This window comes from Theropithecus gelada, chromosome 3, assembly GCF_003255815.1.
Source record: "Theropithecus gelada isolate Dixy chromosome 3, Tgel_1.0, whole genome shotgun sequence".
Lineage (NCBI taxonomy): Eukaryota > Metazoa > Chordata > Mammalia > Primates > Cercopithecidae > Theropithecus > Theropithecus gelada.
Window position 1 is genome coordinate 129,387,049 of NC_037670.1, and position 12,213 is coordinate 129,399,261.

Here is a 12,213-nt window from a genome sequence, read left to right on the forward strand (position 1 = left end):
TAAATTTTTTTTTTTTTTTTTTTTAAAAAGGCAAGAGAATTAATGACTTTTGTTGGTAGTGTAATTGATAGATTCATCAAAGTCTTTTATTTTCACAGGTCATTGTGTCTGATGAACCTAACAATGGTTAATGTACCCTGTGTTCTATAACTCATAAAAAAATGAAGGCAAATCATTAAGGTAGTTGGCCCTGTACTTGAGAGTTGAAGGAACTCAAGGAAAAAAAAGGGAAAAAATTGGAGAATTATTTGTTGTAAAAGCAAGTTGCTCTATCTGTCTGTCTGTGCGTCCGTCTATCTATCTATCTATCTATCTATCTATCTATCTATCTATCTATCTATCTATCTATATCTATATCTATCTATCTACCTTCCTTCCTTCCTTCCTACCTACCTACCTACCTGCCTACCTGCCTACCTACCTACCTTTATTTTAGATGGAGTTTTGCTTGTCACCCAGGCTGGAGTGCAATGGCGCAATCTTGGCTCACTGCTGCCTCCGCCTCCCGGGTTCAAGCGATTCTCCTGCCTCAGCCTCCCGAGTAGCTGGGATTACAGGCATGCGCCATCATGCCCAGCTAATTTTGTATTTTTAGTAGAGTCGGGGATTCACCATGTTGGTCAGGCTTGTTCTTGAACTCCTGACCTCAGGTGATCCACCCGCCTCGGCCTCCCAAAGTGCTAGGATTACAGGCGTGAGCCACCACGCCCAGCCCGCAAGTTGCATATTTTAATATCTCTTTGTTAAATAAAAAAGTTACCAATTTGGACCCTGGATGCCATACACTCAGGAGGATCACTTTGAAACTAGACACAATGCCAAGTGCTTTTCAGAAAAGTGAAGAATTAGATTGAGCAGAGGAAATGTACCTATTTGTGAGTGAGGATGATGGAAGGAGTCTTGGAGAGGTAGTACTTTTTACCTGCTCTGATCATTTTCAGGGCTTCTGCTGAGCCTACTGAATCTAGGAGAGTTATTTACAGATTACCCAGCCTCACATTTCAAGCTCTTAGTTTTATTTTGTCATAACACTACTCCACTTACATCATTAACTTGCTTGGGAGAGAGAAACCAGTAGTGACTCTGTGTAGTTTTTGTTTTTCTTTTTATGTGGTTTTTTTTTTTTTTTTTTTTTTTGAGATGGAGTCTCACTATATTGCCCAGGCTGGACTCAAACTCCTGAGCTCTAGTGATCCTCCTGCCTCAGCCTCCCAAAGTGCTGGGATTACAGGTGTGAGCTACCATGCCTGGCCATTTTTCTGTTTTGTTTTTGTTTTGTTGTTGTTTTAGAGATGCGGTCTTTTTATGTTTCCCAGGCTGGTCTCAAACAGCTGGCCTGAAGCCATCCTCCTACCTTGGCCTCCCAGAGTGCTGGGATTACAGGTGTGAGCTGTTGTGCCTGGCCCTCTGTGTAGTTTTTCAGGATAAGAGATCATATTCATTCCTTAGCTGGATATGCAGGGTTCTTCTTGAACTAGTCCTTGTCTATTCTCATCTCTGGCACATCCTCCACTCCTTTAACTGTTCTGAATTTTAGTAATTCTTCTTCAGTCTGTTCTTCCTAAACTTCAGTGAACGTAAAATCGAAGATGTTTATTGAAATGTAGATTTCTAAGTCCAATCTTTAAACATTCTGGTTCATTACATTTAAGTAGAGCTGTGAAAAGTAACAACTTGCACTACAGGTAATTGTGCTGCTGGTTGTCTGTAGATCATGCTTAGAGAAATGTGCTTAAATGTGTCATGTTGATAGCTTTGACTGCATGTGTGCTTTCTGTCTGGAGTACTTTCTCCATCTCTTTGCCTTCTCTATTTCATGGACTTGTTAAATTGCCATTCTTTAAAACTTGCTTAAATGTGACTACTATTATGAAGGCTCCTGTGCATACCTCTGATGGCACTACTGTAATTATTGTTACACTTGTTTGTTTGCCTGTAAGTCAGTTTCTTAAGAAGGACCACTTTATTTTTTTATTTCTAGCATTTGGTACAGTATCTCACTGCCTGGTACTTACTGTGTGCTCAAATGTTTGTTGATTGAAAGAAAACTACATTATTGTAAGTTCCTTGAAGGCAGAGACAGTGTCTTATCTTTGTGTCTCTGATGGTCGCTAGTGAACATTAAGCCCTCAATATTTGTTTAATCAGTGCTGTCAAAGTGGTTTAAATGAATGTAGTCTCTGGGGGTCTCTGTGAGCTTTTTGATGTTTTAAAAAATTTGCTATTTAATTTGGAGCTAGAAAAAAAATTTTAAGTATATTTGGGATCATTCCAGATCACTACCACTTTATACCAAATGCTGCCATGAGATTTCAGTGCAAGTACTTGAATTTGTGTCAGATGTTTATAAGATCACAGAGAGATACAGTTTATTGTGATGCTTTTCTAAATCCAAACCTCCAAAGGAAAATCTGACTCTATCTATTACAGGCATTTAGATATTACTTGCTTTTGAGAGACTGCTTACACGAATAAACACTATTCCTGAAGTCTGACCTTTACATACTACTTGAAGATTCCACCTGCCATGTTTTCCTGTCTTTTTGCATATGCATGGGGTATTGTCTTCCTCCAGCATTACTGGGTTTTTCCTATATATTATTTGTAGTAAATTTCTTTTACTAGGGTAATAGGTTCTGTCTCCTCTAGCAAAATTAGTGATTTATTGAAAACAGGTGTCGTTGGGCTTGTACATAGAATCACTCTATTGGAAGTTTGAATTATTATGAACTGAAGTTATAAAACAATTTTTAAGGAGCTTCAGAGTATTTGTAGTTGTACTTGAGAACAAATTCTGAACAAATAAGTAGCGTAATGTATCTGTGTAAGGCATTATAGTTGAGAAAATGTATTTGCCCATCCTTTATATCATTCGAACTTCATTTTGCTGGGAAGGAGGTAAAGCAAATATCCTTATTGCCACTTTACAAATAAAAAACCTCAAGTTCAGAAGTGAATATGGCATTCTTTCTACTGGAGAAAATGTCTCATTAAGAAAGAGTTTGGGAAAAAAAAATAATAGATGCACGATAGAAGATTGTTAGCAGAGCACAAAAATGTGAAAAGTAGTAACAATACAGTAAAGAAGTGCTTCATGAATACTAAAATTAGGGAGTTGAAGCAGTCAAGAAAGGGCTCTTTTAAGAATATTTGAAATAAACCTTGAAAAATGTGTTGAAATTAAGGAGTAAGGGTTAAGAGATATTCTACAAATAGGGGTTTAGAAATGCCGAGGACATCTTTGTGAGTTGGAGGAAAAACGATAGACTACTGTTCTTGCTGGTACCCAGTGTATAGAGATATTAAATGTAAGATAAAAATGCTTGAGGAACTTTTTTATTTCCACTTTTTAGTATGGAAATGCAAATATATACATGATGGTATGTAAAACAGAATAGTAATCCCAGGTGGCCATTACTTAGCTTCAGCAGTATTCAAAGTTTTGCCAATCTTGTTTCATCTGTCTTTCAGTTGGTTTTTTTGTTCTTGTTTTGATACAGAGTCTCACTCTCAACCTAGGCTGACAGTGGTATGATCATAGCTCACTGCATCCTCAACTTCCCTGTCTCAAGTGATCCTTCTACTTCAGCCTCCTGAGTAGCTGAAGCTTAGAACTTTAGGTGTGAGCCACCATGCCCGACTAATTTTTTCATTTTTTGGTAGAGGTGGGATCTTGCTGTGTTGCCCAGACTGGTCATGAACTTCTGGCCTCAAGTGATCCTCCCTTTTTGCCCCCAAAAGTGCTGTGATTGTAAGCATGAGCCACTGCGCCCAGCCTCTTAAGTATTTTAAAACAAATTCCAATTTCACCCAGGTATTATTTCACCCATGTATTATTCAGTTATCTATCACTAACAGTTAAGGACTTTTTTGTTCTGTTACAGTACTATTATATAACAAAATTAACATAAAATATCCAGTTCATCTTCAGATTTTCTCACTCATCTCAAAAATCTTTTTGTAATGTGTTCAAATTGGGATCCAAACAAAATTTCACACACTGCATTTGCTTAAAATGTCTCTTGAATCTCTCTTCATCTATAACAACATCCCTCTTTTAAAATTTGTTTTCCTTTATGCTGTAGACTTGGTGAAGAAACTGGAAAATTTGGCCTATAGAAGTTTTAACATTCTGGAGTTGGCTGATTGCCTCCTTCTGGTGTCATGTAATATTCTACTTCCCCCATATTTCTGATAAACTGGTATTTGGATTTAGAGATATAATTAGCTTCAAGTTCTGTTCTTTTCCTTTTCTCTTTTTCTTTTTTCAGTATGATATTTTGTAGGTGGGACTGTGTACTTCCTATCACATAGCATTAGGAGAGACAAATAAAGCTTGGTTGTCTAACTCCTAATGATAATAATAATGATCAACAGATTCAGGTATTGTCATCTTGTCTACCTATCAACCTTTACCTAAGAGTTTCAGCATCCATGGTTGTTTGTTGCCTAGATATATAACCTCTTAAGGGTTGCAGTGTAGTTATTTTTCTCATTTATTTATTCCTTCTGCATTTTTTAGCTGTTGGGAAATTTCTAAAAGAAGCAGTCAGCACCTAAGTATGGGCTTATGTATTAACAAGAGAATATACTTACCATTTTAGTTACAGAGCTGAGTTGCATGTTAGAATCCCCTTTTATGCATTTCGGTTATTCTACTTGTTGGAAACAGAATTCAGAGTTTTGGAAAAGGTGACTTCATCTACAAATTATGGTGGTTTTGACCATACCTTGTTGCTTATATATTGGGAATAATTTCATTACCTGCTACTAGGTTGGTGCAAAAGTAATTGCAGTTTAATTTTGACCATTTTGAAAATTTTTGAACATTTTGAATTCTTGGAGTATGCAATGAATATCTTTTGGGAAATTTCCCATGGATAAAGAGAAAATCTTTTTTGGATTCAGTAATTTTAGAACATATACATACTTTCTGCTGACAGGTTAAAAAAAAAAAAGAACATACAAAGCAGTATATTAATGAATATAAACCACTGTATAAGCTCTTCACTCTCTGACTGTGATATCAAAATTGTGTGTGTGAAATCTCATTTTTCTATAGGATGAACACTGCATCATGGATTATGTTTTGATACATAATTATATAAACACTTCTATAAATAATTATGAAGTATATATAACACTTAGAAATGTAACACTTCTGTCCTTACATTTGGGAAGAAGGAAAAAGAAATTCATGCTAGTTTTGCACTGCAAAAGTTATGGCCGCTACTCCAAAATATCCAAGTTTTGCCCACACCTTTTAGTAATACATTTTGCAGAGTTTGATCTAAATTTTTAAGAGTGAATCTTTGTGCTCTGGCCACAGTTCCTGCATGTTGCTTTAATAATAGTATTGTAAATCATTGCTAAAACTTCACTTCTTCCTTCCATGTAATTTTTAAAGAATTTAGAAAGTGTCACTGTTGTAATCAATGGCAGTTTGGTAGTATCTGTCAGTTTTATGGGCATTTGCCCTTTTGTTCAGCAATTGTACCTCCAGGAATTCATGTTATAGAAATACTGTCATTTATGCAGAAAAGATAAATGGATGTACATTTGCAGTAATACTTTTAATAGTGAAAAATAGAAGTAATGTCATTATCTACCAGTAGGGGAAATTGTTAAATTTATATTCCTATAATGAAATAAGCAGTTATTACCAAGAATTAAGTATATATGTTGATATTTAAAGATGGAAAAAGTAAATCACGAATACATAGAGTATATTTTCGGATTTTATAAAGCAAAAATTGTGTAGATATAATGATGCATAGAAAAGTTTAGAGAAAGATACATGGCAGTATTAACATGGGAATGTTTGGGAGTTGGGTGGAGACATGGGCTTTCACTTCCTTATTACTGCTATATTTAGATTTTCTACAATGAGCATTTATTAATTTTGAAATTAAGAAACATTTATTTTAAAATAATGAATAAGTGAATTCTTAATGTAACAGCATAGACATTAGCTGAATATTGATTTTCTTTTATTTTCTTTTTTTTTTTTTTTTTGTGACAGAGTCTCAACTCTGTCCCCCAGGCTGGAGTGCAGTAGCGCGATCTCAGCTCACTGCAACTTCTGCCACCTGGGTTCAAGCGATTCTCCTGTCTCAGCCTCCCAAGTAGCTGGGATTACGGGTGCCTGCCATTGCCCCTGGCTACTTATTGTATTTTTAGTAGAGATGGGGTTTCACCATCTTGGCCAGGCTGCTCTTGAACTCCTGACCTCATGATCCACCTGCCTCGGCCTCCCAAAGTGCCGAGATTACAGGTGAATATTGGTTTTCAAGGTACAGTCATGCACACATAGCAACGTTTCAGTCAACACCAGACCACATAATACAATGGTGGTCCCGTAAAATTATATTGGAGGTGCCCTCTACACGTGTACCATTTTCTATCTTTTATATTGTCTTTTTACTGTACATGTTTTTTTCTCTTTTTAGAGACAGAGTCTCATTCTGTTGCCCAGGCTAGAGTGCAGTGACATGATCATAGCTCACTGTAACCTCAAACTTCTAGGCCCAAACAGTTCTCCCACCTCAGCCTCCTAAGTAGCTAGGACTACAGACGTGTGCCAACATGCTTGGCTAGTTTTTTTTTAATCTTTAATTTCTGTAGAGAAAATCTTGCTATCTTGCCCAAGCTATTCCAGAACTCCAGGCTTTAAGTGACCCTCCTGTCTCAGACTCCCAAAGTGTTGAGATCATTGGCTGAGCCACCACACCCAGCCCTTATTTTCTGTTTAGATATGTTTAGATACAGAATACTTAGCATTGTGTTACAATTACTTACAATATTCAGTGCATAACATGCTGTATAGGTTTGTAGCCTAGGAGCAATAGCTATGCCATTTAGGTACGTAGTAGGCTATACCATCTAGGTTTGTGTAAGGTACACTCTTGTCATGTTCACACAACAGTGAAATCACCTAATGATGTATTTCTCAGAATATATTTCCAACGTTAAGCAAAGGATGACTGTATTCAGAACATATTGGAGACTCTTTGCAATCTCCTTTAGAACCATTTGATAACCTCAGTTTATGCCTCCTCTTTTTGCTAATTCTGGCCCACAGTGCTTACAACAGCAGCCACTGAGAGCTAAATTGAGACTTGGTGAAGGGATGACAGTATATTAAGAAGCAGTTGACTGTAAAAGTTTTTTATGCTGATAGTCTCATGACGAATCAGAATATAACCACTAAAAATTCTTAAACTAAATAATAGTGCAAATAGTACTAACTTCTAATGGAAAGTTTTGAATAGGAGGTAGGATAAAGATTGTCATGAAAAATTTTTCAAGTGATGTTATAGTTTTGTAAAACAAAGGCACAGAAACAAATCATGTTATTGAGTATTTGCAAGGGAGAGATTAATTTGTGTGAATTGACCTCAGATGTAGGTTCACAACCTCGTCGATCAATAGGAATTAACCAAATAGAGCTCAGGAGGATTGGTAAGAGTAAAGAAGTTGGGAAAGTGATGTGTGTAAAATGCGAGGCCAGGGAGCTTGTAAGTCAACAACAGTGGGCAAATGTTGTATCAGTAGTTGGTCAGTCTCCATCATCTAAGACCAGAATTACTCATCTTACAGGTGGCTATTTATGTTTTTTTCAGGCATAAATCCTGGTTTATTGTGAAACTTCCTATTCGTTAAGTTTACTGACATTTTCAAGACACTATTATATTAATATCTGGTCACACTCAACACATGCGTATATTTTTGAACACTGAAATGCATACTTCAGTTCCACTTGAGGTCCATATAGATTCTGTGTGTTTTAGTCTTGCTTAAATTATTTCTACCACTTCTTTGCACCCCTTTGCTTAGTTTTCTCAGTGCCGTAGGGTTTATTAAATAATATTTGGCCTCTAGTAATTTTTTTTAATGAGAGAGAGGGAAACTATATTTGACCTTGGAGGGGGACATTTACTTAATTAAACAGAAGTTTGCTTATGACACATAATCTAGATGGGATATATCTTATCTATAGTGCATCCACCTGCTATAAGTAGGTATTGTATATGTATAGCCAATATTTTACTGTAAGTACTTTATCATTTAAATTGATTAAGAGAAAAAAATGAATGGAATTCTCTTTGATGCAACTTTTTCCCCCCAGACCAGAATCCGTAGAAGCTAGCCCTGTGGTAGTTGAGAAATCCAACAGTTATCCCCACCAGTTATATACCAGCAGCTCACATCATTCACACAGTTACATTGGTTTGCCCTATGCGGTAAGTGTTAAACATTTCTTTGAAGAAACATTTTTAAATTTGGATATTGAAAGTAGATGCGTGTGATATTGTGCTTAAAACGGCGTGTTTAAAAAGCATGGTTGTTTCATACTATCAAAATAATTAGGTGTTTAATTTTTCATTAACCATTAAGGGATTGAAGTTCTATAAAAGTGAAGAGCTTCTCTTATTATTTTGCAGTTTATGCTGTTAATAGTTTGATATTTCTTTACTTCCTAAGAGAATGTAGATAAGGTTGTGTTGTACTACCTACTACTGGTTTTGAATTATATAGTAATTAATTTTGTTTTAATTTTTTAATTTTTAGTTTTTGAATTATATCATAAATTTTATAGTTACCATTTATTGAGCACTTGTTATGTGTCAGACATATATTATTTAATCATTAAAAACAACTTCATGAGATGTAGTTTTCATCTTTTATTTCATAGGTGAGAAAATGAAAGTCTATCTAATTTATTAAATACTGCATATCTAGTAAGAGGCAGCGTTTAGATTCAAATGTAATTACATAGTAACACATTTGTGATACTATGGAGGTAGAATTATGAGAGATGTTTACTACTTGGACCAGAATAAAAATTACTAAATTAAAAAAACCTGTATTATATTCTTTATAGTGATAAATATGTCTTTTTTTTTATTCTTTAGGCTCCATATTTCTGAGATGTGTGTTTTTCTGTTTTCCTTTTTTTTTTTTTTTTTTAACACTTCTATTCTCACATCTTAATATCTTCTTTCATCTTGGAGGTGGAGCTATGTATGTGACCATAGGACTGTGAAGATATCTTATGATTTGGTAGGGAAGGAATGAAATTTGGATGTGAATGTGACCACTCCCACTTTGTAGATAGATATATTCACTTACTACTGTGGTTTAATATCTGGCTTCACCAAGTCATTTTTAAAATGGTATTAAGGAAGGAATGAGCCAATCTCGTATCTCTTGAGTATTGAAATTAAGGGTTGAATTTTATTTAAGTTGCTTGGTTCATATCATTGTTGAAGTTAAATAATATTGTGCTATATTTGTGTTTAATTATTCAGGACCATAATTATGGTGCTCGTCCTCCTCCAACACCTCCGGCTTCCCCTCCTCCATCAGTCCTTATTAGCAAAAACGAAGTAGGCATATTTACCACTCCTAATTTTGATGAAACTTCCAGTGCTACTACAATCAGCACATCTGAGGATGGAAGTTATGGTACTGATGTAACCAGGTGCATATGTGGTTTTACACATGATGATGGATACATGATCTGTTGTGACAAATGCAGGTAAAATATTTTACACCATTATTTTATTTTTCTTGAATACTGATAACCTTTGGTAATGTTGGAAAAGATAACTAAAGTCACTTTCAAGGGAATTAATGAATACATATTTTAAGTGGGACTTCTACTATTGATGCAGTCCTAGAAAAAGCCTCCTATGTGAAAAAAGTTTACTAGAAGTCCCTGTTGTTAACTGAGTAATAGTCCGTTCTGAACTTATTCATGTAGGATCACATTTTTCTTTTCACTTAGTTCAGTAGTAGTACAAGTACATAAATATAGCAGTAGACGAGATAGAAATGAGAGAATTTAGTCATTTGTATTTCCTTTGGAATAATTTGTGCTTAGTCAACTGTGATTTTCCAGTTTGGGGAAAGTAAACATTTTGATTGATGTTTGTTTGACCTGACTCTCTCACCTCCTTTTGACTTGAACCTTGCAGCACTCTGGAGTCTCCTTGAACCAGAACCAGTCTCCCCTCCCCCAACCCTGGTTCAGCCACCAAGAAAGGCCTCCTCCCCTAGAGAAGGTGTGATTGGGACAGAAAGTGGGGTTTTGTTTCATTTTTGTTTTCCTTTTTTTTTTTTTTTTTTTTTTTGATGCGGGGGAAGGATTTGGGGAGGATGAAGAGGGAACAGTAGGATTTCAGCCTGAAAGTTACTGAGTTTATCCCCTGCATAGAGTGGGAAGCGGAGAGTACTTAAGCAGTGCATTGTAGAGGGCAAGAAAGTTTGGGAACTTTACAGAATTTCCTGCGTCTGGTCATTATGGTGTTGCTTAATTATTTGATGTGATGTAGTATGGCATATACCCATATTTGAATGTAAGTATAAAAATGGACCCTAAAGCCAAGTATTACTTTGCATTATTTGCAATATTATCCCCATCTATTAGATTAGGTGATTAGGAGTTGAATATTATTGATACAAACATGCAGTTAGCATTATGTTTCAAAAAGTTTGTTTACTCTTGCCAAAAAATGAGAAATTCAAATATTAAGTGGAATGTAAAATTTGATATTTTTATGGAAAATTTTAATATTAACACTTTGAGTTTATCTTAATAATAAAAACATGTTGTAATATCTTTCCAAATGTAAAAATAAATTTTCATTACCTGTAACACATTCTACCATGAATAATGACTTCAGTAAATTTATTTAGGAGGTAAAATAAAAAACTAAAAATAACTTCAGTGACACTTTGCTTTCCTCATAGTAGAAAATGTCAAATCATATTGTAGCCAATCATATAAAAAAGCTTTCTCTTGGCTCATCTTGTCTAATGTGATAAATTATATACCATTTGGTATATAATTTTTATTTTAATATATATATAACCTTAGCAGTGTTTTTCTTTTAACTGCGATGGTCTATATATAATATACAGTTATCTCTATTAGAGAATAGTAGAAATGTCCTTAAGAGTTTTTATATCCATCTACAAATTATTGAAGGACCAGTTCACAGTTTTTGGATTATTCAAGTTATTTACTTCTCAGATAGTACTTTTTGTTATGAATCTAATATTTGTTATTCTGTTTTTCTGTTGCTCAGCCTGTAGTCTCCTGGAAGGTTCTATTCTTACTTTACATTGCCTCATTGTTTTTACATGTTCCTACTACTTATACTCATCTCTTTGAAGTCTGACATCCACAGCTCTGATTATTTATTCATATTCTGGCTTTGTTTCTTCTGTTGTCTGCATGACATCATTATTTGCCCACAAATTTAGTTTAATTTGTTATTCTAACCCTTGTCATTTGCGCTACTTTTCTTTTTCACATCTTTTTTCCACTTTGATATCTATTTCACATTCTGTCAGTTCTTGCCCAAACATTCTCAGTTGAAAAGTAAAGAACAACACAATAGCAGTTAGTTTGGTACAGTAGTCCCTCCTTTCCCCTGGGGTATATGTTCCAAGACCCGCAGTAGATGCCTGAAACTGCAGAGAGTACTGAACCCTACAGTACTGTTCTTTCCTGTACATAAATACCTATGATAAAGTCTAATTTATAAAGTTTAATTAATAAAGTAGATGCAGTAAGAGATTAACAACAATTATAACAGCATACTGTAATAGAAGTAAATGCGGACTTTGTCTCTCTCCTTCTCTCTCTTTCCTTCTGCCCGCCTCTCTCCCTCTTCCTGAAAATATCTTAATATTTTCAGACTGTGGTTGAACACAGGTAAATGAAACCACGAAAAGCAAACCATGGATAAGGGGAAGCTACTGTAGTTATATATTAGAAGTAGTTTATTGTTATGTAAAGAATAACTAAGACTATTTTTGGAGTCAGGCATATCAACTTTAGACAAATTAGTCTTGGCAATAAAATACAATAATAACAAATTAAGAAATTTGCCTCAAACTGGTCCGTGTATTCCATTAAAAGTAATTAGGTTTAATCTCTATCTTCATAGAATGTCTCTTATATTCTTTAACTTATTTTTCTCTGGCGTTAATTCTGGTTCTGCCCTCCTTTAACTCAAGTGTGGAATGTTGGAAACATCTCTTTAGTTGGTCTTTCTGCTTGCAGTTTCTTAACTTCTTTGAATACTACATGCCACCAAAGCACCTCTAATTGTTACCTGTTGACAGAGGAAATCTACACACGTCTGCACATTCCAAGTCCTAAATAATCTGACTGTACTTCACTAATCCAATTTTAACCTC

The 12,213-nt window shown here is 35.1% G+C and overlaps 1 protein-coding gene across 2 annotated transcripts in view; it reads left to right on the forward strand.

Moving 5' to 3' along the window:
* KMT2E (lysine methyltransferase 2E) overlaps window positions 1–12,213 on the forward strand; it is a 99,811-nt gene that overhangs the window by 40,027 nt on the left and 47,571 nt on the right. For both annotated transcript variants that reach the window (XM_025381144.1, XM_025381145.1), the window contains 2 exons: window positions 8,129–8,243; window positions 9,312–9,541. In XM_025381144.1, the coding sequence (XP_025236929.1) occupies window positions 8,129–8,243; window positions 9,312–9,541 (345 nt within the window). The remainder of the gene's footprint in view (window positions 1–8,128; window positions 8,244–9,311; window positions 9,542–12,213) is intronic.